This window comes from Leuciscus leuciscus (assembly GCF_965113295.1).
Source record: "Leuciscus leuciscus genome assembly, chromosome: 21".
Lineage (NCBI taxonomy): Eukaryota > Metazoa > Chordata > Actinopteri > Cypriniformes > Leuciscidae > Leuciscus > Leuciscus leuciscus.
Genome location: NC_138745.1, coordinates 2,276,577 through 2,302,238, shown reverse-complemented (window position 1 = coordinate 2,302,238; position 25,662 = coordinate 2,276,577). Strand labels below are relative to the sequence as shown.

The 25,662-nt window shown below is 39.3% G+C and overlaps 1 protein-coding gene across 1 annotated transcript; it reads left to right on the top strand.

Annotated features, from left to right (window-relative positions):
• Positions 1-22,469: 22,469 nt before the first annotated feature.
• LOC309485625 (putative inhibitor of apoptosis) lies at positions 22,470-25,260 on the top strand (the record flags this gene model as incomplete). Its single annotated transcript, XM_082152558.1, has 1 exon — positions 22,470-25,260. One exon carries the CDS (start codon positions 22,470-22,472, stop codon positions 23,397-23,399), a length of 930 nt encoding a protein of 309 aa, XP_082008684.1. The 3' UTR covers positions 23,400-25,260.
• Positions 25,261-25,662: the final 402 nt, after the last annotated feature.

The window sequence follows — 25,662 nt, the reverse complement described above, 5'->3', positions numbered from 1 at the left end:
GCATTTGGAAACAAAGATGAAGTTCTCAAGGTGAACGCATACCTTCACTCTAGGGGTCAAACAACTAAACATCAAGTCAGGAATCTTGGTGTGACACTAGAGTCAGACCTTAGTTTCAGTAGTCATGTCAAAGCAATAACTAAATCAGCTTACTATCATCTGAAAAATATTGCAAGAATTAGATGCTTTGTTTCCAGACAAGACTTAGAGAAACTTGTGCATGCTTTCATCACCAGCAGGGTGGATTATTGTAATGGACTCCTCACTGGCCTTCCCAAAAAGACCATAAGACAGTGTCAGCTCATACAGAACGCTGCCGCCAGGATTCTGAGCAGGACCAGAAAATATGAACATATCACACCAGTCCTCAGGTCTTTACACTGGCTCCCAGTTAAATTTAGGATTGATTTCAAAGTATTATTACTGGTATATAAATCATTCAATGGCCTAGGACCTCAATACATTGCAGATATGCTCACTGAATATAAACCCAACAGATCACTCAGATCATTAGGATCATATCAGCTAGAAATACCAAGGGTTCACTCTAAGCATGGTGAGTCTGCTTTTAGCTATTATGCTGGAACCAGCTTCCAGAAGAGATCAGATGTGCTCCTACAGTCACATTCAAATCCAGACTCAAAACACTTCTGTTTAGCTGTGCATTTACTGAATGAGCACTGTGCCGCTGTTCGTCCGACTGTACTGTACTGTATTTCATTTTATTTTTCTAAACTGTTTTAATTATTCTTATTTCTTTTTATTATTTTAATTTCTTCTATGTAAAGCACTTTGAATTGCCATTGTGTATGAAATGTGCTATATAAATAAACTTGCCTTGCCTTGCCTAATAAACTGTTACTGTTATAAAGTAGAGTGCACGTCAGGTGTGAACAGAAGCTGTGTTTGTCTGAGCGTTTGACAGACACAGCAACTACTTTCCTGCAGGGCATGATGGGTAATTATGAAGTCACATGATCACTTTGTTTCCTGTGAGCTTCTCACATTCATCAGCTGTGGATTATTATGAATTCATTTTACAGTTTTTCTCAGTCACTTTGGTGCATTTCTCACATCACTATTTACATTTGCACAACAGTTAGTTCAACCTCCACAACATTTAGTCATTTGTGCACATCATAGTAGCAGTTTCTCATTCCTTCCAACAATTTGCAAATGCTTTTGGACATGCATCAATTGCTTTCATACAACTCTCTGCTGTTTTATAACATTATCATTTGCTTATGTCATGTCAGTCAAAATTAACTATACTTGTGAGTGCTGAATAGTCATTCCATATAAAACTAATAGTCCTCATTTCATTGCTTGAGTCATTACATACACAAATGTTGAACTAGTTGTCAAAATCTGTCAAGCAAATTTAAAAAAAAAAATTAAAATCTTTTTTTTCTTGAAAATGTCCCATAGACAGTATATAAAGTCTATACCAGACCGAGAGGAACGTCTGAATGTGCATGAATGATTACAGTACTATGTATGTTGTATGTTCAGTTCCAATATGTACTGCAATATTGTTTCCAGTTGTGCACAGCTCTACCCAAAGGGAGTTTATGTTTGTTGTAAATAAGGGTGTATTTGTTCGTTTGCACAATGCTGTGAACAAATTAGAATTGCAAAGAGCATATGCAGTAAAAATGTGAAACATACATATTCAGTGTCTTGTACTCAGTTACCTCACTAAACACAGTAATGTGTAACTTTACTGTATTTTCCAGATGGCTGTGCAAATAGTATATAGTGCTGTCTTGAGCATTTTCAGGTAGTGTCACCAAGATCTGACTTTTTTGCATTGGAAAACATTTACAGAGTAAACTGTCATAATGAAAACATGACAAAGCCATTTGACTATCTTGTTCATAAACAATGGTGTCAGGACTTTTCATCTTGATGACACTGACACTTTCATTGACATGAATACTTGCTTTTGAGGAATGAGCTCTCCATTTTGAGCAAGTGACACGCTTTTGCATGTTATCAACTAGGTTTTGCAGTTTGTACTAATTGTTTTGAGAACTGCATTAACTGTTGTGCAAATGTAAATAGTGATGTGAGAAATGCACCAAAGCGACTGAGAAAAACTGTAATAAGTAATTAGTCATTGACAGTGGTGTAGAGTAACCCTTACCATAACTCTTGAAAGAACAGATTGAGTGAAAGGTTTCCCAGCCGTGATGTCAGCGACCGTGTGTGTGTTTTCTGACGGGATGGACACATAATTCAGGGCAAGAGCGGCTCTGTAAAAATACCCTGAGATCCCGCAGGTCCTTTAATGGATTCTGCAGATGTTTCTCCTCGAGAAGCTGAGGAACTGAGAAGCTCAGAGATATTATTGATCGCTGTGTCTAGTAATAACAGTGTGTTGAGTATGTGTTGATTAGCCAGCATAAAGACGAGGTGAAACCCTTGGAGAAACATATCAATTCATCTGTCTATTTGAAAAAAAGAATAAAGTTTACATTTATAAACATTTCAATCTTTATTGCAAACTTAAGGATAAGGCTGAAGATTTAACACGTACGGTACATAATTCAGTTATCGAAACAGGCATATCTGAAATTTGCAAAAGTTGTAATATCTTGTTGTGACTGCAAGGCACCAAAAATAATAACTTTTATTTTTTGCAGTTGAGGTAAATGTGAAGCTGCCTTCAGCATTGTTTGGTCCTCAGAGTTTTACACACTTTTCTAGCAACGCTGTGTAAGTGTCAATGCTACAGAAAGACATTTTAAAAGAGTTTCTATTGAAAGATTATTTCAAGCTCAAAGTGGAGTGAAGTGTGCTCAGTATAATGGTTTAAGAGTTAATACAGAATTCATTACGTAGTAAAGTAATAGAGAACAAAAAAAGACAAACAACTCATTCTTGGAGACAAAAATTAGTCAAACAATTTAGAGTTTGGGTCACATGATTTGTTTATGAAGCTGTAATGCCACCTTGTGGAAATCCTCTGGAACTGCAGGAACTGAGCTTCGAGCTGTTGGCAAATAAAAAAGACTTGAGTTAACTAAAGTTCATTTATCAGGCAGTATATTCAGTCATTTGAACTTTTTTGCATTCTTTTACCTTAAGACAATCATAAATGTATAGGAAATGTATAGGATAATGCAATGTAAGTCGCTTTGGATAAAAGCGTCTGCCAAATGCATAAATGTAAATGTAAATAAATTAAAGTGGTCCTTTTATGCTTATTTACATGTTCATCTTTCTTTAGTGTGTAATGTTGCTGTTTGAACATCAAAAATCTCTGCAAAGTTTCAAAGCACAAAGTTCTTCTCTATATCAGTGTCAGTGTTTCTGAACTCCTGAAACGTCTCCATTGTAGTCTTGAGTTTCTTCCGGGAATGAACACGTCACAATATTCCTCATTTAAATAATTCATACGCAGAATAAAGGGGCGGGGCCTGGTTGAGTTAGTAGATAGTATTTAGATATAAAATGTATGACAATAAGGGCGTGGTTAACTTTGATTGACAGCTTGATTGACAGCTGAAAGGCAGAATGACAACATAAGAAGCGCCATTTTTTAATACAGTTGACATATAATACTACTGTTTCTGTATCATGAAATGTAGTTTTAAGAGTTTTTCAGGCGAGAATGTAGTTGTTTAAAGCTCAAATCTGTGGTTTATTTATAAAGATTTATGAAAATTGTATCCAGTTGTGAGATCCAGCGATGACCGGGCGCTCGGCGCGATGTACCCCGCCTGGAGCAGCCTTTCATCGGCTAGACGTTTTGAGGTTTGCCGCTGACTCTGGCGTCTCTGTAGTGGTTAAACATGAGATATAATTCGTCTTGTCTATATCTAACGGGCGATTTTTGGTCTCGTGGGCAATCGTTTTGGCTGAGGGGAAGTTTCATAACTTTATAAGCTATATTTAACTTGTACCGTTGTATGGTTAGACTAGATCGAGCGCATGACTTTTTATGTTTGACTGAATTGTTTGCTTTATTTGTATAGCTTATTGTAACTTTACCTTTTACTTATACTTTTATAATAGCTAATATTGATAAAACTGAAATTTAACAAAAAGAGACTGGGTTGAGTTTTGTCATTTTAAATTTTAATACAACGAAGATGATCTGTAATGTTGTTTACTGCAACATCTGTTGTTTAATACAAATGCACATATTGCCTGGACCATATTAAAATGTTTAATATTTTTATATTATATTTAAAACGAAAAGAGGCAGGTTTGTGTTTTATATTTCGTTTTGTTATAAATAGGCAAACGTTATGTGCAGTGAATATAATCAATACGCGTTGCCTGAACCACATTTGTGTGGCTATAATGTTTAAGATTTCTTTAAATGAAAACGAAAAGAGTTAGTATGGTGTTTTATAACATATTTCGTTGCCTAAAATATACACAGAGATAACCGGAGTAGCAGAGCGAGCTGAGTGACGCGCGCTGCGTCAGAAGGTGGGCGGGGTTAGGGTTTCCCAAGATTTTCCAAGATGGCGCCGCCCATACCCCCCATAAACGGCTTCAAACCCGTTCTTCAGAAAGTCTATGGGTGACGTCACAGACGCTTTGTCCATATTTTTTACAGTCTATGGTAATGTCATCCTTTCTAGTAGTGCTATCATGGCATAATAATCTGTTTGGTTGTAAAATGTATTACCTGAGTGAAATGAAATCGAATGTATCGTCCTGTGGAATCATTCATTCACAGACAGCATACGAAGATGTTCAACTAATAAAGATCTTCATCGCTGGCAAATATATGATGCATTTGAAGATTTGCTCTCACTTGACTGTACTGTAGGTAGGTCCACGGCCACTTCATCCAACGCTCTTGATGTCCGTAAATCTTCCTGTTACGACTCCGAGTCGAGTGTGAATTGCAATCGCTTCAGACGATTCAGTGCGTGCAGGAACTGAACAGAATCAGGAACTGAATCATTCAAACTGATTCGCGAACCGATTTAGACAGATCTGCCAACTTGTTTGATGAAGTCTTTGAACAGAATCGACTCAAAAGAGTGATTCATTTGTGAATTGAGCATCGCTCAAGCCCAGAAAAAAAGATACATCGCGCTTGGAATAAACTACGCATTTAACAACACATTGCATTAAAATAAAGTAACGAGAAGGACGTCGCCCAACGTAACGAAGTAAAAGTACAGTTTTTTCATTAGAAATGTACTCGAGTAAAAGTAATAAGTACCCACATTCAAATCTACTCTTAAAAGTACAATTTTTCCCAAAAAATACTCAAGTAAATGTAACGAAGTAAATGTACTCCGTTACTACCCACCTCTGAGTATAGGCTTCATTTACATTTTTTTTAAATGGGTGGGTTTATTCCAGCCATATTATGAAAAAACTATTTATGTAATTTGTGTTTTTGAAAGAAGTCTCTTGTGCTTGAGGCTGAAAAAATGCAATAAAACCTGTAATATTGTGAAATATTATTACAATTTAAAATAGTTGTTTTCTGTTCTAATATGTTTTAAAATGTAATTTATTCCTGTGATCAAAGCTGATTTTTCAGCATCATTACTCCAGTCTTCAGGGTCACATGATCCTTCAGAAATCATTCTAATATGATGATTTGATGATCAAGAAACATTTCTGATTATTATAAATGTTAAATTCTTTAAAGTTCTGCTGCTTAATATTTTAGTGAAAACAGTGATATGTTTTTTTTTTTTTGGGATTCTTTGATGAACAGAATATATTTGAAATAGAATTTGTAACATTATGGGCCCTATCTTGCACCCAGCGCAACTGACTTTGTACAGCGACGCATGTATCATTCCTATTTTGCACCCGACGCACAGCAGACGTTTCCCTCCACAGACGCACGTCGGTAAGTTAGGAATCTAGCAGACGTTCCTGTAATTTATAGATAGATTCTGCCTCCATAAAACCCGTCTATGATATAACTGGGCCATAGTCATCTGCTTCCTCCCCGTTATTTTATCTCCCTGATTTACAATCCTCTCAATACATTTCTTATTTTTCACATTCAGAGAATTAAACCAGCACAACAATGAAAAGGATAATAGCGACTCAATACAGGATCTGTAGAACATACACATCAATATTTTATCCACATTAAATGACCTTAGTTTCTGCAAACAACACAATCTTTGCTGCCCCCTCTTACACAAAGCGTCAGTATTTGGGGAAAGTCAATTTGTTATCTAAGACCAGGGAAGCCAAAATTCTGGGGGGGGCACAATCTGAGACGTTGCAATTGTTTTCTGACGGGTGATATGGATCATGTTAGGAGGGGTCGGGGGTTTCTCCCCCTGAATTTTTTTTAATTCTGGCTGCTAAACATACCATTTCAATGCAGTTTGGGAGGGACAGAAATACCTTAACGGAGCTAGCAGAAACCCTCCTCTATCTGAGGAATAAGTTAAAGTATCTATTTTGTAAGTTTATGTAAAAGACAGGTTGATGAAAGAACTGTAAGCTCAAATTCAAAAGCTTTTGGAATCTACTTCATTAAAGCATGTTTACACACTGTGGTGGCCAGAAGGAAACAGTCCATCACAATGCAGCACGGTCACCTGCAGCACCATGGAGAGCACAAGGTATGGGTGAAACAGTGGTGTTCAGGACCAAGGACAGCTCTAACACAGGTGTGCAGCATTCCCCTCTGACAGGCAGCCTCAGCTGCAGGCTGTTGGGCCCAATTAGTAATCACATAAAAGTGAACAAAGAAGACACAGTAAGGAGGGAAGCAGGGGAAGAGGACAGACACAGTGATGGATGCGTTCAAGCCCAGCCAGCCCAACTACCCTCTTGAAGATAGAGGCTTAATTGTCGGCGTGAGTAAAGTGAATCTCCTTAACTAATCCTACACCTCTTCTGCCTCTTTTCCAGAAGTAAATTGATGCAAAAAGGAGCTACCAGAGAAAGAAGTACCTGAGTTAAAGTTTTCTCCCTTTTACCCTTAACCCTGCTTTATGACAAATAAAGAACTTTAAGTTTTGCTCCAGTGAAGTTCTGCCTGGTGAATGATTTACTTTGAACTCCAGAGCTAACCCTCTCAGCATTGTGTGTGAAGTTTACATATGGTGGAGAATGCGGGCATGAGTAAGCCTCGTCTGGGATTCAGACAGTGAAGAGAAACACTAAGAAAATGGAGGAATCCCTGACCGCCATTCTGCAGGCCCAAACGACCCTGAATGCAGCAGTCACCGAGCTCTGCCGAAGGACTGAGGCACACGGTAGGAGGCCCCAAGATTATCTGACCAAAATGACTGTAGAAGATGATGTTGAAACCTATCTCGACCTTTTTGAAAAAAACTGCCCAAAGAGAGAGATGGCCCAGGGCAGACTGGGCGAACCTGATACTCCCTCTGCTAACTGGGGAAGCCCAGAAGGCCTGCCGTGACCTCACCATTCATGAGGCAACAAACTACGAAGTGGTCAAGAGGTCAATCCTGGCCCAATATGGGCTCAGCTTGCCTGCCAAGGCCCAGCGTGTCCATAGCTGGGAATACCGACCATCACTTCCAGCGCGGGCCCAAGTAACCACGTTAACCCGCATGGTAAGAAGCTGGCTAGACGAAGGAGATGGGCCACCTGCGGTAGAAAGGGTAGTAATTGATCGGTGCACACGTGGCCTGCCTACAGATGCAAAAAAATATGTGGCTCAACAGGGACCACCAAGTGTAGATGCCTTGATTGCACTCCTAGAAAACCACCAGGTGACTGTGAGCTTGATGAAACCTGAAGTACCCAGAAACCTCTCTTGGAAACCGAGACAAGAGCGAGAACCTCCTAGGAAGCACCCCGAAGCGGTCCAACCGGGACCCCTAAAAGCCCAAGGAAACTGGAAAGATGAAAGGCCTCTACGAAATCCTGCTCCATTCCGATGCTTTACGTGTGGGAGGGAGGGAGACCTGGCCCGGGATTGCCCAGGCCGAGAGGAGCCGATGCCCACCGTAGGGATGGGACGATTACCGGTTTCACGATAAACCACGATAAAATGTACTGACGGTTAGTAATATCGTTTAAAATGTAATTATCATTAAAACCGTGTTTGATTATCGCGATTTTAGATCCTGTTCAGCCAGCAACAGTCTGACGCAGGCGCAGCGCGCAATGTTATTTTTTTTATTCAAGAAGGAATTGCGGAAGGCAGTGACCGTGCTCGGGAGATTTTTCAGCCTTTTAAAAGAACCAATTCTGATGTGTGGTCATATTTTGGCTTTAACAAAAGTCCCGAGGGAAACTTAATCGAGGATGGTCACCCTGTCAGCAGAACATGCACAAGAAAAAGTCGCTGCAATAGGGGGAAACTTCAGATCTGCCGAGTCGTCTTGTGTGACCATCACCGACTGTTGTATAGCGAACGCAAGGCAAGTTAACTTTGACCTCAATACCAAAACTACGTCTGGGAAATAATTGGGCATGAAATGTTTGTGGCGAGCACGACGAGGTCGAGGGCCGTGGGAGGACGGCGCGAGGCCGGTGGCGCGATTGATAATGAGCGACACGTGCGCGACGCACCGGTCTCGCATCTCTCACGGAGGAGCGGAAGCATAAAGGAGGAGCGACGACAGTGAAGAGCGAGAGAGGACAGGCCTGAATTTTATTTGATGTGTTTCTGTTTTGTGTTGCCAGCAGTCGTCCGTGAGGGGCTGCTGGCTTTTACTTTCATTTTTGTATTTGTTTATTTATTTATTAAAATGTTGAATGTTCGCCGGTTCCCGCCTCCTTCTTCCCATAACATCTGTCTGAACCCCGTTACATTGGTGCCGAAGCCCGGGAAGAAGGAGTGACACGCTGTCGGAGAGCCCTCGCTGCTGGGGGGATCGCGGTGCTGAGGAGGTCGGGCAGCACGAGGGAGCGACGGCCGCCGATTGCTGCCCGAGGCGATGGTGCTGGAGCGATGGAAGATCTGGTGGGACGGAGAGCTCGACACCGTGCTGCTGGATCGAGGAGGGGTGGCTGCCGTCCAAGAGGGAGCGGAGGAGTCGCTCCCGTTCGCCGTGGGCCGGAGCCTGTTGCCGTCGGCCATGATGGGGGCGGAGCAGGGAACGGGAAACTCGCTGCCGGCTGCCCTCGACAGGAGGAGTCACCGCCGGCCGCCAGGAGGCGGAAGAGCGTCGAGCCGTTCCCCAACGAATGTCCAGTACCATCGCATGGCACCGCGAGTGACTCTCAGCCGGTTGAGGACCGAGCGGCAGTGTGTCCGGGAACCGGATCTTTTTTTTTTTTTTTTTTTTTTTTTTCTCTCTCCCCTCTCTCGTCTCTGTCGCTCCTTGTGCTTCCGTTTCCTTTCTCTCGTACCTCGTCTATCCATACCCCCAGCCCAGGTACAGCAGCCGCCGTTATCGGTCCCCCCCCGGGGAGGGGGGGGAGTAGGCGCAGTCGCGTGGGTGCCCCCCGGCCTGCGAGGGGTGATGGGGGTATGTGGCGAGCACGACGAGGTCGAGGGCCGTGGGAGGACGGCGCGAGGCCGGTGGCGCGATTGATAATGAGCGACACGTGCGCGACGCACCGGTCTCGCATCTCTCACGGAGGAGCGGAAGCATAAAGGAGGAGCGACGACAGTGAAGAGCGAGAGAGGACAGGCCTGAATTTTATTTGATGTGTTTCTGTTTTGTGTTGCCAGCAGTCGTCCGTGAGGGGCTGCTGGCTTTTACTTTCATTTTTGTATTTGTTTATTTATTTATTAAAATGTTGAATGTTCGCCGGTTCCCGCCTCCTTCTTCCCATAACATCTGTCTGAACCCCGTTACAATGTTGTTTTAAGTTGAACTATTTTATATCAATAAACGTGAGGCTTCCGCAAAGAAAAGTTTGCAGCAAGTGGCTTAGCCAAAGACGAACGAACGAACAAGTTCAAACAAGACTATTAAGAGTGACATTTAAGGGATACTAATTTATATTCATTATACACTTATTACACCGTTTTTTTTTTTTTTACCACATAGGCTAATCACGGGGACATTGTTCATAAACTCGAACTGAACTGAATTGAATTGGGATTAATGTTTTCTTACCTTTTTATAAATCATGTACAGCGTACAAAACAATCGTTCAGACAAGATGATCACAACAATATTATCAAACTCTGTAAACAATAAATCAACTCTGATTTATTAATTTTCAATACAATTAAAAACGGAGACACAAGACGGCAAGTTGTATTTGAATGAAACGAGCGAGCGCGTCCATTGTGATACATGGTGTAACGTCTGTCAGAGAGTTTGAAGTCTGCCCAGATGAAGAATACAAGAGAGTGCAAATGAACTGGTAGTTCCACGAGACTTTTATAGATGTTTTCTCTCAGTTAAGCACACTCTTCACATACATGTCGAAGAGCGAATGTTAAAAGGGAAAAGAAAACTCTAAAACATGCTACAAATCAAAGTAAACACATAATAAAACAACGGTCAGCAGTAGAGCGGTCATCTTCCTCTTTGCGTGATCAATCTCACTCTCACTGTGCGTGCGCGCTCACATAAAAACAGCATGCATACAATAACGTACACCATAGAAGTTATCTTAAAGGCACATCCACATTTATGTCATGAACACTACTTAACACTAGGTGGCCAGTCTTATAATGCGTTGCTATTGACGACCGTCATTATAAGGAAGGAAATGCTTTAAAAAGTGCATAGAGCTGCTTGTTTTATTTTTTGTTTGTTGATTTTCAAATATAAAACTTGTAGAAATGTCTTCAGTGTGAGCATCAACTCTTTTTGAACACTTTCATCTCGTTTTTAACAAAACCGTGATAATATTGATAATCGCGATAATTTTGGTCACTATTATCGTGATATTAAATTTTCATACCGTCCCATCCCTAGCCCACCGCCAGTACCTCGGAATCCAGGTTCCCATGCCATTTTCTTACCACCTGTTGGGCTCATGAGGGGACGGCCGCCCCTAAAGTCCCTGTTAAGATTGGGGGTAAAGACACAGAAGCACTTATAGACTCAGGCAGTATGGTAACACTAGTCCGGCCAGAATTTGCAGGGCCTATCATGGGAAAAGAGATCTCCGTTTCCTGTATTCATGGGGACACCAGAAACTACCCCACTGCAGAATTAAGCATGGTCACCCCATGGGGGCAGTTCCGAGTACGAGCAGGGGTCGTCGATCACCTGCCAGTCCCTGTCCTTGTGGGCCGAGACTGTCAAGCCTTTTCTGCCTACTGGACAAACCGAGCTACAGAGGGGAGGAAACCTACTCGGCGCAGAAGAAGAGACCGTCTACCCAGTCACTGCGTTTTTCTAACCAATGCAGGGACCACAGATGCAGATGCAACCAGCCCTGAAGAGCCCCACAATGGTGATAGAGGTGAGGAACATCACTCTGACTCCACTGCCACTGCTTCAGATGCGTGACGATATAGAATCCCATGAAGTATTTTCTGAATTTCCCCCGGCAGAAATCCTCCAGGGAGAAAGGCTGGGACGGTTTGGCACCGCTCAGCTGCAAGACCCGGTACTGAGCCAAGCATGGGGGAATGCCCAGGTGATTGAGGGCCAGCCACAAGTTGGGGTGAGTAGACTCACTTATCCAAATTTTATGATCAAAAACAGATTGTTGTATAGAGTGGATCAGCAAAGGGGTGAAATTATAAATCAGTTGTTGGTCCCCAAGCCATACACCACTAAAGTGTTATATCTCGCCCATACTCACCTGCTGGGGGGCCATTTGGGGACAGAGAAGACCTATGAAAGAATCCTCACACGTTTCTATTGGCCCGGGGTCAAAAAGGCGGTAGAAGAATATTGTCGTCACTGTTCTGAATGTCAACTCAACAGCCCCAAGGTAACCTACCGAAACCCCCTTATTCCTCTACCAATCATTGAGACCCCTTTCAGCAGGATTGCACTGGACATTGTGGGACCGCTGCCAAAATCGAACCGTGGACACCGATACCTTCTAGTCATCCTTGACTATGCCACCCGATTCCCAGAGGCCATACCTCTCCGATCAGCCACCTCAAAGGCCGTCGCCAGAGAACTGGTCCAACTCTTCAGCTGGGTGGGGATCGCAGACGAGATCCTTACTGACCAAGGTTCATGCTTCATGTCTACGGTTATGAAAGAGACCTGCCGGCAATTGAAGGTAAAACAAATCAAAACCTCCATATACCACCCCCAGACTGATGGGCTGGTAGAGAGGTTTAACAAAACCCTTAAACAAATGTTAAAGAAAGTGATTGACATTGATGGCAAAAATTGGGATCACCTGTTACCATATGTCTTGTTCTCTATTCGAGAAGTCCCACAAAGCTCCACTGGTTTCTCGCCCTTTGAACTCCTCTACGGGCGACGACCTCGAGGGATTCTGGACCTCGCTAAAGAGAGTTGGGAACAGCAGCCATCACCACACTGCACCGTTATTGAGCATGTTGAACAGATGCACGACCGAATGGCAAGGATCTGGCCGATAGTAAGGGAACACATGCAACAGGCCCAACAACAACAGGCCAAAATATACAACGGGGGAGCCAAGATAAGAGATTTTCACCCCGGAGAAAAGGTATTAGTACTAGTACCATCCAACGAGTGCAAGTTCCTGGCCAAGTGGCAGGGACCCTATGAGATTGTAGAGCGGGTGGGCCCGGTCAACTACAGAGTACGCCAACCTGGCCGAAGGAAAGGCCAGCAAAGCTACCATATAAACCTTCTGAAAATGTGGCATGAACCTATCGCACCTACAAGCAATGTGCTCACAGCCAGTGTCACTTCTCCTATAACCCCGCCGGTAAAGATGGGTAACCAGCTCTCCCCTGGGCAAAAGCAGGAGTTACGTGAACTCGTGTGGCGAAACCGTGACGTCTTCTCGGATCTGCCTGGACGGACCTCCCTGATAGCCCATGATATAGTAACTGAACCAGGGAAGGTAGTTAGGCTTCGACCCTACAGGATCCCAGAAGCAAAAAGGGAAGCCATCCGGACCGAGGTAAAGAAAATGCTTGACCTAGGTGTTATAGAGGAGTCCCAAAGTGCGTGGTCAAGTCCTATCGTCCTCGTACCAAAACCAGATGGGAGTACACGATTCTGTAATGACTACAGAAAACTGAATGAAGTTTCCCAGTTCGATACCTACCCTATGCCAAGGATAGATGAGTTAATCGAGCGACTGGGCCCTGCACGTTTTATCACAACCCTTGACTTGACCAAAGGGTACTGGCAAGTACCTCTAACCCCCCCAAGCCAAACCAAAAACCGCCTTCTCCACTCCTGAGGGGACCTTTCAATACCGGGTTCTTCCTTTTGGGGTCCACGGGGCACCAGCCACGTTTCAAAGACTCATGGATAGTCCTCCGTCCCCACCAGCAATATGCTGCAGCATACCTCGACGACATTGTTATCCATGACAGGAGTTGGGAGGAGCATCTTCACCATCTAGAGGCTGTATTACAAGCATTACGGTCAGCGGCTCTTACAGCAAATCCAGGCAAGTGTTCACTCGCCCAAGAGGAGGCCAACTATCTAGGGTACACTGTTGGGAGAGGAAATGTGAGTAGTCCTTATAGGACACCTTGTGTCAAAATGATTAATGACTTTGACCTTTGACCTTTTGGCAGGTTGAACTTCCGGTGACCTTATGATTGATGGGTTGAACTTCCGGTATGAGGTCATGGGATTAACCTTTGCCCTTCCTACCTATCGATCATGGTTTTTGACAGTTAGTTTTGAACTATGACCTAGCTAGTCCTAAATCATAGTTTTGACGGTTAGTTTTTGACCTTATTAACCTTTTTAGCCCTAAATCATAGTTTTGCCGGTTGTTTGAACTTTGTCCCAGTTATGTGTGTGCGTGTGTGGTTATATGGCTTGTGCCTGCAGTTATTTCATATATGTGACATTCAGTTATTTCACATTTATATATAAAACATTCTATAATTTATATAATCTAAAACAATTAAAGGTTGAAAAAACATTTAGTTATTTCACATTCATATGTAAAACATCCTTTATATAATATAAATTATATAATAATTATCATGCTAAAGTTCTTTTTAAAAGTGTATAATATAAATTATATAATCTAAAGCAATTAAACTAAAGTTGAAAAAAACATTCTATCCTTTAAAAGTATATAATGGAATGCTTACACAATATATCTTACTAAAAAGAATAAAAATAAAAATCTTCTTACATGTTTGTAAGTCTGGACGGTCTCTGACTTCAGTGATCAAGATATCAGGGGGTGAAATTATTTCAAAGTTTAAATGATATCTTGTTAAAAAAAAATTAATTTAATACATTATTAAAAGTTGTAATAGAGTTGTTAAATTATTAAAAGTTGTAAAACAAAAACACTGTTTTTCCTGAATGACCTCACACTGTCTCAAAAAAGTAAAGGAGCCGCGTGCGCGTGTCTGTGGGTGTCTATGCGCGCGCTCTCTCTGTCTGACATCCCCCTCCTTTGCACCCCTCAGTATAGTGAAACTGTTAAGTGTATATCACACTAACAAAAGTTGAAAACATGCCTTTAAAAGTATAATATAAATATCTTATTGATCCAATTGTTTTAGTTTTAGATGAATAAAAGTATATAAAAAGCTTACTAAAACCAATTATTTTAGTTTTAGATGAATAAAAGAATAAAAAAATAAAAAGCTTAATAAAACCAATTATTTTAGTTTTAGATGAATAAAAGAATAAAAAAAAGCTTAATAAAACCAATTATTTTAGTTTTAGATGAATAAAAGAATAAAAAATGACTGAGTTAAAATTAACACATCAATGTCCATACCATTGATGCCCACAAAAATAATTAAACTATAGTTGAAAAACATACCTTTAAAAATGTATAAATGTAATGGTTATAAAATAATTTTACTAAGGTTGAAAAAATATTCAGTTCTTTTAAAAGAATATAACATAAAAATCTTACAAAAACCAATTGTTTTAGTTTTAGATAAAAGTAAATAAAATCATCTTACCTTATTTTAGAGAGAAAGTTGAAGAAGTGGCTCCTAACACATCATTGTCCATTGATGTCCACAAAAAATGCAATGTATGAATGGATTCAAAATTGTTTTACACAACTGAATTCATATAGTCATTCCTGAATGTCTCTCAAAGCACCGTCTCAAAACATAGGGAGGCGCGCGGTATGTGTGTCAAAAAGTAAAACACACGTGTCTGTGTCTGTGTGTCTGTGTGTGTCTGTGTGTGTGTGTGTGTGTGTGTGTGTGTGTGTGTGTGTGTGTGTGTGTGTGTGTGTGTGTGTGTGTGTGTGTGTGTGTGTGTGCGCCCGCGCCCCTTCACACGTGAGCTTTGACCCCTCTCCTTCGCATACCAGAGCACAGTGAAAGTGAGGAAGGGGTTTCCTAATATCACACTCACAAAAGTTGAAAAACATACTGTTCCTTAAAAGTGTATAAATAAAATGGTTATATAAATATACTGAAACCAATTATTTTAGATGAATAAATAAAATTCATCTTACATGTTTAGAGTTACAACTCTTGAACTTACATGTTCAAGAAGCTGTTGAGAGCTATAAATCACAGAGTGGTTCTCTCTCACACCAGCGTCTCTGACTCAGAGGGGTGTATTCAGTGATGGGATGAGACATTTTGAATGGTGTGTTAAACTTATAATCCTAAATGTTTAAATGACATCTTTTAAAAATAAAAGATGTTTTAAATAAATTATTAAAAGTCTTAATAAAAACAAATATTTTACAACGATGGTCTGTGGAAAAATTTGACTTGAACAAAGTATTTTTATTTATTTATCATGGGTATGTCAAATCACTTGAAAATTGAAGCGTCACAAGTCATCTCACGCCTGTGAAATATTCAGTAATTTCTTAAGTTGTATCTGTGAGAAAATGACAACCACATAGGCCTATCTTCAGAGAGAGCAACCATGAAAACATTTAGAAACTGGGAATCTTCCAGAAATAAGGTCCTTCCGATCAGCGCTGAGAAAGAAGTTACTGGACAATAATGATAGCTTCAGAATATCGGATGACAGATGAGTCTCTGTGCATCGTGTCAGAGCGTATGTCATGTTAGTCTGCTAACGCCTTTACAGAGCCAAAAGTTTTGTACACACAAAATTTATTTCAAATCGTAAAAGTTTACATTAGATATTTTAAAAGATTGTTTAAATTATATCTTTAAAGTTTGAATACATACTCATCTTCTATTTATCTTTTAGAAGACTTATGTATGATATAAATTATTTTGTTTAACGGTGACCTAAAGTATAATTGTTATTAAACAATGTCTGTTCAAAACTTTAGGTGGTCGTCTTAAATCTAATTTATATGAAAAAGATTCAATCAGCATATTTTTTTCCATGCTGGGTTTCAATTTTTATGGTGGGGGCTTTCCATAGCTATCCCGTACACCTAAAAACGACCATCACAGAAAACTACATTAAAAATGAAATAAATAAATCATTTTATAAAATGTAAACAAAGTTTTAGCTAAATAAAAACACCTTACATTTCCAGAGAGGTGAAGTAGTTCTTTATGCAATGATAAAAACGATCCAAAAAAGCAAATAGTTTAAGTTGTCATAAACAGAACAAAACAAAACAAATCCTTCAGTGATAAACTACAGTGTGAACTGAAGCTTCAGGATATAGGGCGACAGAACAGATGAGTCTCGGCGGACAATGTCGCAGTAAATCTAGTCTGCTAACGCCTTTCCAGAGTACATCCAGAGTTTACACTAATTTCATTTAAAAGCATAACCTTAAAAGTTTAAATCAAATCTTTAAAATCATATCTTCTTAGAAGATTTATGTATTATTGTTACTAAGCAGCGTCTGTCCAAAAACTTTAGATTGTTACATACAACATACAACATGAAACATGTTGTCAAGGTTTGTCACAATGTTTTTTAAGAAATCCTAGGACTTCACATTGCTCTTATTTAGTCAAAGTTGTATCATTTGGAAAATCAAAGTAAAAATCATACATCGTCTTAATTCAGAGTATAAGTATAAGATCGTATAAGATCATTTTTACTCGTATCTCCCGAACTAGGGTGAAACCCTTTACTGAGAATATACCACCGGTCATCTACTCAAAATATATGTAGAAGTTTCAAATGTTAGCATTTGTTGATGTGGCCGCATGAACAGACTTTGGGGAGAGCTATAGCAGAAAGCATGCCCTTTGACCTCCTCAATTTTGGAGTCCTCCCAAAAGAATTTCTCCCATCTAGCGATTCTTCCATCCACTCGCTTTTTGCAACTTTGGTAAATGTGCCAAGAAGCTATGACAACATGTCTTCCAATAGCGCTTCATCGAGTTTAACTATACATGTTCTACCGTTATGCTGCCTATATAATGATTTACACAACCAAGCTCGTCATTTAGACCGTAACTTTGACTTACCTGTCGAGAAGAAAGCAGGCAACTTCCCTTTCAAAGTCTTTCTCCTTCATTAGCTCTTTCCACCTGGGAAATTTATTTATTTACATACCGATCAATAACATTTTTGCTTTTTGGCGACGACCAGTGCAGCCTTTCAAATGTGCCAGGGGCAGTATTTTCAAATTTTCATCCAGGCTGCCCCGGGTTCGACTCCCGGTATGGGAAGACAATTTTTTTACATCGCCAACAAAATTCAAGTTATTCAAGTTCATCAATAATCATTTTTAGTTATGCATAGTCTTAGAGGCCTACACGAACTGCAGAAACAAGCAGTTTCTTGAAGATTCGGTACTGAATCATTTTCACAAATACAATTATTGAATTCAGAAAATTTCACTATGGAATATTTACTTTATCTATCATAATTTCAATTTAGTACGTCATCATTTAAACTTTTCATCTCATAATTATGACGCATAGTCATCATTTTTATTTCAACTTTTTAATTCAGAATTACAATTTTTGTCAATTACGCCTTTTTAATGTAATAATTCAAACCTTTTTAAGTCATCATTTGGTTGTTGACTATAGTAGTGCTGATGATGAAATGTGTCGAGTTAGGCTAGCGCTTTTTGTATCTCTCTGGTCTTTTTCAAGATGGCGGAACGACACGGAAGCTTCCTTGGACATACCCGCCCCATGTAAATAAAGATAAGAAATGATCTGATTTTAAGAAAGATCATTTTACACCCATGAGGACATATTTTATGAATACAGACAATGATTTTAGCTAATAAAATACAATTTTTCAACCCGAGCGAATCTACACATGAGAGGCCTTCAGAAGTCATAACTTCAGCGGCTTAGGCCCATTGGTGTAGGTATTTGTAAAAATCAAATACTCTATTACACTTTTTAAAGTTAGAATAAAAAGACCTGTAGTGTTGTCTGACACAAGGCCATTAACTTGTTTTATAAATGTACTTTGCTTATTTCTACAAATATCAACCTGATAAATGAAAATCAGAAAAAAGAAAAAACAGTGTTTTAAAATACAACTAAACCATGATAATGTTTAGTTTAGATGTTGATGACTCAGGCATAGTGCAACCAGATTTCTCTAACATCTCACTCACAACGCAAAACGTTGTAAATAAACATTTTCAAAAACTGTAATTTAACCATATTTTATTAATATTATGTTGATTTAAAGTTTTTGTTATTAACTAATACCTTTATCTTTTAACATCCGGCACAAAATGAAAGAGATGAATTATTTGAAAAAAGGAATATTCACAATCTACAGTTAGATTTTCTCCTACTTAGTATCTGTGGGTGTATTTTTACACACTCTTGTAAAGACTATGGACTAACTTTAAAAAACAAAACAAAATTTGTGAAAAAACACATACACATCATTTCTTAACTAAGCAACTGTTTCTTAAATTATCAGACACTCACCGCACCGATGTTAACATCACCATATATTGTGTTTTCTACCATAATTGTAGTAACTATTGTCCCACCATTCTTCTGGGCAATTGTGAAGTTAAGCTGATTAGGGTTCTGAATTAATGGCTGTCCGAATGATGTAGAATTATTATGCCGTCGTTGTGGAAGGTTGTTAGGCTGTTGATTTGTCATGTTTCCAGAATGTGTTTGAACGCTCAGCGTTTGAATGTCACCATCTGTTAAAAAATTAACAATTAAATACACAACCAAAACCATGTAAACATTATAGTAAAGCTTATTGAAGATTGAGAACCATATTGACTACTAACAAAGTAAATTATAAATCTTTTCCTACGTTTGATATTCTTTTTTCTGATTTTTTTCACTATGGACTTGATCCTTTTTAATGCTGTTTTCTCTCCATATTTATTCTGTAGTTCCTCTACTGTGTCTTCCAACCTCCCTGTTGTTCTTCTCCAACTGTGTTAACCAAAGACAAACAGTTAGAAGAATAAAATGTCTGTACAATAGCAAAAATAAAGTTAACATAAAATAAACACATTCATACACCAGTTCAAAGTCAATGAAGCGGCTGATGCTGCAGTGTTAGAGCACATGCTGGCCGGTGAACAGACGCACAGCAGGTTAAACCAGAGTTAAAACAATAGTCTATGTTAGGCCAATACTATCTGATAATAGCTGATAACGGTTAAAGTGTGAGATAAGGTGCAAGTAGCTAAACTAAACATTTCATATTTGACAGAAATGTTTTGAGAAATGTTAAACAATGACAAAAATAATCAAACTAATCAACTTTTTTCTAATTTCTTTTTTTTCTAAATTGTGATTTAATGTGAGAGGAGAAGAAACACATAACGTGTACATGAATGAATGTGTACAATTTAATAAACATATTTACCTAACATCCATAGCCTTCAGTAAATTAAGGCTAAGTTCCTTTTTGTGGACAAAGTGAACTTTGGAGCGCTTAAAATTATCATTTGGAACTCTTTTATCAAAAAATATGTTGATAATGATTAGTTATGCCAAATGATAGTTTGGCATGCATGGGATTGTTTGTCCATAGGCTAGTGAGAGAGAAATACATTCTACAATGATATAAAAAATATCTTCAATAAATGCCTATTTGTTTTTATTCTATTCTTTAATCCACGCATAAAATAGGTTTTTTAGTTTTTTTACAATTCAACCTCTGGATACTGCGTCACTCCCACACATTGCATCGTAAGCGCATAATATTACCTGCTCAAGTACTTCTTGATGAGTTTCTTCTGTATTAAACAGCGAATTTTCTCAGTCAGATCGTCGCAAGATCTCAGGAATCCTCTCACACTGCTCGTGTTCACACGCTCCATCGCTGCACTAGTGTGTATGACTCAAACGATTCAAACTTGCATAAAGCGTGCCAAAACAGCAACGCGGAGATGTGACGTCACGTGTAGAGCGGGCGTTCGTAAAAAGCACATCTTTGCATTTCTTCTGAAACACCCTGTTTTGAAATTGTTTAACAATTTTTAACATCACCATTCTCAATCTATTGTAGCCTGTCTATTTTCCTTACACTTTTAACACTTATCGAATTGCCGAGTGTGAATGTAATGTTTTGTATGGCGTTTTCTTTACACTTTCCCCCCGGATATCATATTTGTTATATATCTCTTTGGTCATATACGACAGTATTCGCATGAATTGGCTTGATTTGATAAAATCTTCACGTGAGACATTTACATTATATTATTATATCATCCTAGTTTTTAAATAATGCTAAAATGTATATGTTAACCCTTTATGCGGATATGCCGCACAAGGTTCTCTGTTCTCTGGTTCTATGTTTTTAAAAATAAAGACAAGGATGTCTCTTTCTCAAAATCTGTGCATACAAAGCTACTTTTGTCTCATTGTTTGAAGAAAAACTAAAATGAAATACATCCTACTTTCTAAATGTGTGTTACAGAACTTATGTTGAACAATTCACCCATGTAATGTTTAATCAGATTTTGTAACTGGATTGAGTGAAAATAATAAACTTCTCTCCTAATAATCCCCTTACATTGAATTGGCTCTATCACTCTCTCTCCTCTCTCCACCTATAGCTGGTGTGTGGTGAGCGCACTGGCGCGGTTGTACTGTGGCTGCCGTCGCATCATCCAAGTGGATGCTGCACACTGGTGGTGGTTGAGGAGAGATCCCCTGATATGATTGTAAAGCGCTTTGGGTGTACAGTAGTACATATGAAAGCGCTATATAAATGCCCGATTCTATTCTATTCTTCTATTCTATTCTTCTCTCTGGAGGACTTGGATAGGACTTGGACCCAGGACTTGTTGTTTATGCAGGACCTTGTTATTTATGGCTTTCCTGATGACAACCCCTATTCAGCCCCTCCAGCGGGGTGGGTGGACCCCAGCCTGATAAATATTTCAGAACATTGCACGCTCTACTCTAGCTCTACTAGCCTCGGACTGCTGCACCACTGCAACAAAAGTTGAAAGTCCTGTTTGTCTGAGCCTGACGCAAACTTCTGACCCACAAACTTCCGAGCATTAACGCACGATTGTACCGCAAGGGAGATTCCAGGAACATTCCAGGAGATTCAGGAGACTCGTCGAAAAGCTGAAAAAATGGCGACGCAAAACCTGATGGAGAACGACTCCCCGTCCAGTTCTGGCGATACGGGGTACAATTATCCTCCGGTGTGTGAGTGTGCCACGGGCAAAGAGTGTCGTTTAAGAGCTGCGCTGGACTCTATGTTTAAAAATAATTTTAGAGGCCAAATGGTTGGCTTGATGCACAGGATCATCGACGCTGCGTGTGATATGAAAAAAGATTGTGCGCAGGATACCAAATGTGTGACAAATCTCAAAAATGAAATGGACGTCGTAAGAGGCTTGACAAAGCCATGGCCTGATGTAACGCCCATGTTTTTTAACGGCAAAGAGCCGATCGGCGTAATCCTCAGAAAAGTTCTGGATGTGTTGGGTGGATGTTGCGACGAATTCGAAATCACAGAAATTCTCGCTATATGGTCATTTGTAACGGATCTCTGTGTGTCACTGGTGTCAAAAAATGCAAAAACTGACGTTGGTGAATTAGTTGAAAGTCTGGTCAACTATACCCTGGAGCAAAACATGATAGCCTGCAGAGATTTTCTATTCTGGTTAGACCATCTGTAAATGTCTTTCACTCAAATTTCTTCTTCAATGTATGAAAGTATAATGTTGAATTAAAAATTTCTGGTTAAAAAATGTCTGAGGTCATAAAAATAGTATTATAATAATAATAATATTTAGAATAATTAAAAATAATACATGATTTAAAAGATTAAATATTTGTTTTCTGCATTTTAATTACCGAGGCGGCAATACAGTTGTATCATATCAAATGATACAACTAATTTGCCCGCCGTGTACAGAAGAAAGGACATTTTGTGGTGTTGTTCTTTGTTCTCATTACATTTTTTAATAAGATGATGTGTTCTGTCATGGACGACTAGACACTAGTCTAGCAGAGAGAAGGGCTTGAGTGGACACACCCTGTGGTCCCATTTTTATGTCTTCATCCAGAGCCTTCATCAAAAGTGCCCTTTTCCCGCTTCGCAACGAAGCCATCCTCTTTCCACCCCTGCAACACCCATAACATCGACCACCACGGCATCCGTTTCAGGCCAAACGGAGGAGTTTACTTAAACATGTATATGTCTCACCAGCGCCCTCCGGCTTGTCAGAATCCTGACATGCGTCGGGAACAGGAACGCCTTGACACCTTTCAGAATTGGCCTCTTGCACCAGTATCTCCGGCCGAGCTTGCCAAAAGTGGTTTCTACTACCTTGGTCAGGGCGACAGAGTGGCTTGCTTCAGTTGTGGAGGCCAGCTTAGCAACTGGGAACCGGGAGATCTGGCAGTATCAGAACACCAGAGGCATTACCCCCACTGCCGCTTCGTTCGAGATGACCGTGCAGATAATGTACCTTTATCTATCCTTTCCAATGGATCGGCAATGCAACAGTGTGAAGAAAGGTTGCTCACATTTGTCTACTGGCCCTCAAGAATAACTGTTCGACCAGACCAATTGGCTAAGGCTGGTTTTTACTATGTTGGTCGTAATGATGACGTGAAGTGCTTTTGTTGCGATGGTGGACTCAGATGTTGGGAGTCTGGTGATGATCCATGGGTAGAACATGCCAAGTGGTTTCCAAGATGTGAATACCTGCTGCAAGAAAAGGGCCAAGAGTTTGTCCATCAGATTCAAGCAAGATTTCCAAGACTATTTGAGCGGCTATTGACTAATGGAGACAGCAACTCGAGAGAATTTGTGAGAGAACAAGAGAACAATCCTGTGGTGACGTCTGCTTTAGAGATGGAATTTGAGTGTGGCCTGACGGCCCAGACAAATGAAGCTGCATCACCGAGTCAAGATCTTTCAGACTTGCCTATGGAGGAACAGTTAAGAAGACTTCAAGAGGAGCGCATCTGCAAAGTTTGCTTGGATAAGGAAGTGAACATTGTCTTCATCCCCTGTGGTCACCTAGTTGTGTGCAAAGAATGTGCGCCTTCTCTGCGCAAGTGCCCCATATGTAGAGGATTGGTCAAAGGCGCTGTCCGTACTTTCCTATCATAAAATTTACATTTAACATGATGCATAAAAACAATGTAACCAAAATTAAATAAGAGCAACTAATATTTGGTCTTGTTTCAGAGTCGGTGAAAACTATGTGAACTTTGATGAGGCCGAGAACAATAGCGCTGTTAAACAAGAATCCAGGTATAAACAAGATATAATAGTTAGACGATTTATCTAACGCTTGAAATTGACGATAGGTTAAAATATTTCAGCATTATGCAGAATAAAAAGAAGATCATAAAAAGAAGAGCAATTATTAAGACACAACGTCTGTTTTCTGGATCGGGCCTAAAAGACGGATGCCTAAAACTCTGGTGTGGACGGAATAAAAAATGAATCATCCCCCCTTTCACATGAATATAACACTTATCAACTGTAATTCATTAGCTTAACTGTGTATAATAACAAAATAAGTGTAATAGTTAGACGAGTTTAAACTGTAATAGGTAACAGAAAAAACAGCAATACTCATCTTTCACGTCGATGTTTCGTAGACATAGCAGAAAGATTCACTCTCATACTAAACACTCTCATACTAGAAGGACCTATAAAGTATAGGATACATTCCTATATGAACATGTTTGACCACGCTCTGAGACTATATACTTTTTGCAAACTGTACAAAAACAAAAAGAAGCAAAAAATGTCAATGACAAAACCCCCAAAAGTCAAAACTGATCACTATAGTGGCTTTTTCTGTGTATGTTTTTAAATGGCTCATGGTGATGAAGAATTAGAATTTACTATTCGTGCAATTTTATCTGCAGGTTTTACCAAAGTGTGGAACTTTGATGAATATGCCTCTCTCGGTGCAATAGTTTAAGTGTAAAACAGCATGTACTTTTGTGTGATTCGTATTTGTGTGATTGATATCAATTTAGTCAAACAGAAAGACTATCGCTTAAATTCTTAAGCGTCATTTATTTCTATAGACGGCTCTCAAAGAAACGTTTTCATCTAAAACACATACGGTCCAACATACAACATGTGAAACAGTGTCGCCTACTATCTGAACAAGATGACTAAATCTAGCGGAGTAATAAAACCATCATCATTTGGAACCTTTTGTGTATTTATTATAAACGGCTCTTTTCTTAGTGATTTGGTCTTTTGAATCTTACATGGACACGTTTCATTCCTGTATAAAGATTGTTTTAAAGTTAGTCCATAGTCTTTACAAGAGTGTGTAAAAATACACCCACAGATACTAAGTAGGAGAAAATCTAACTGTAGATTGTGAATATTCCTTTTTTCAAATAATTCATCTCTTTCATTTTGTGCCAGATGTTAAAAGATAAAGGTATTAGTTAATAACAAAAACTTTAAATCAACATAATATTAATAAAATATGGTTAAATTACAGTTTGAAAATGTTTATTTACAACGTTTTGCGTTGTGAGTGAGATGTTAGAGAAATCTGGTTGCACTATGCCTGAGTCATCAACATCTAAACTAAACATTATCATGGTTTAGTTGTATTTTAAAACACTGTTTTTTCTTTTTTCTGATTTTCATTTATCAGGTTGATATTTGTAGAAATAAGCAAAGTACATTTATAAAACAAGTTAATGGCCTTGTGTCAGACAACACTACAGGTCTTTTTATTCTAACTTTAAAAAGTGTAATAGAGTATTTGATTTTTACAAATACCTACACCAATGGGCCTAAGCCGCTGAAGTTATGACTTCTGAAGGCCTCTCATGTGTAGATTCGCTCGGGTTGAAAAATTGTATTTTATTAGCTAAAATCATTGTCTGTATTCATAAAATATGTCCTCATGGGTGTAAAATGATCTTTCTTAAAATCAGATCATTTCTTATCTTTATTTACATGGGGCGGGTATGTCCAAGGAAGCTTCCGTGTCGTTCCGCCATCTTGAAAAAGACCAGAGAGATACAAAAAGCGCTAGCCTAACTCGACACATTTCATCATCAGCACTACTATAGTCAACAACCAAATGATGACTTAAAAAGGTTTGAATTATTACATTAAAAAGGCGTAATTGACAAAAATTGTAATTCTGAATTAAAAAGTTGAAATAAAAATGATGACTATGCGTCATAATTATGAGATGAAAAGTTTAAATGATGACGTACTAAATTGAAATTATGATAGATAAAGTAAATATTCCATAGCGAAATTTTCTGAATTCAATAATTGTATTTGTGAAAATGATTCAGTACCGAATCTTCAAGAAACTGCTTGTTTCTGCAGTTCGTGTAGGCCTCTAAGACTATGCATAACTAAAAATGATTATTGA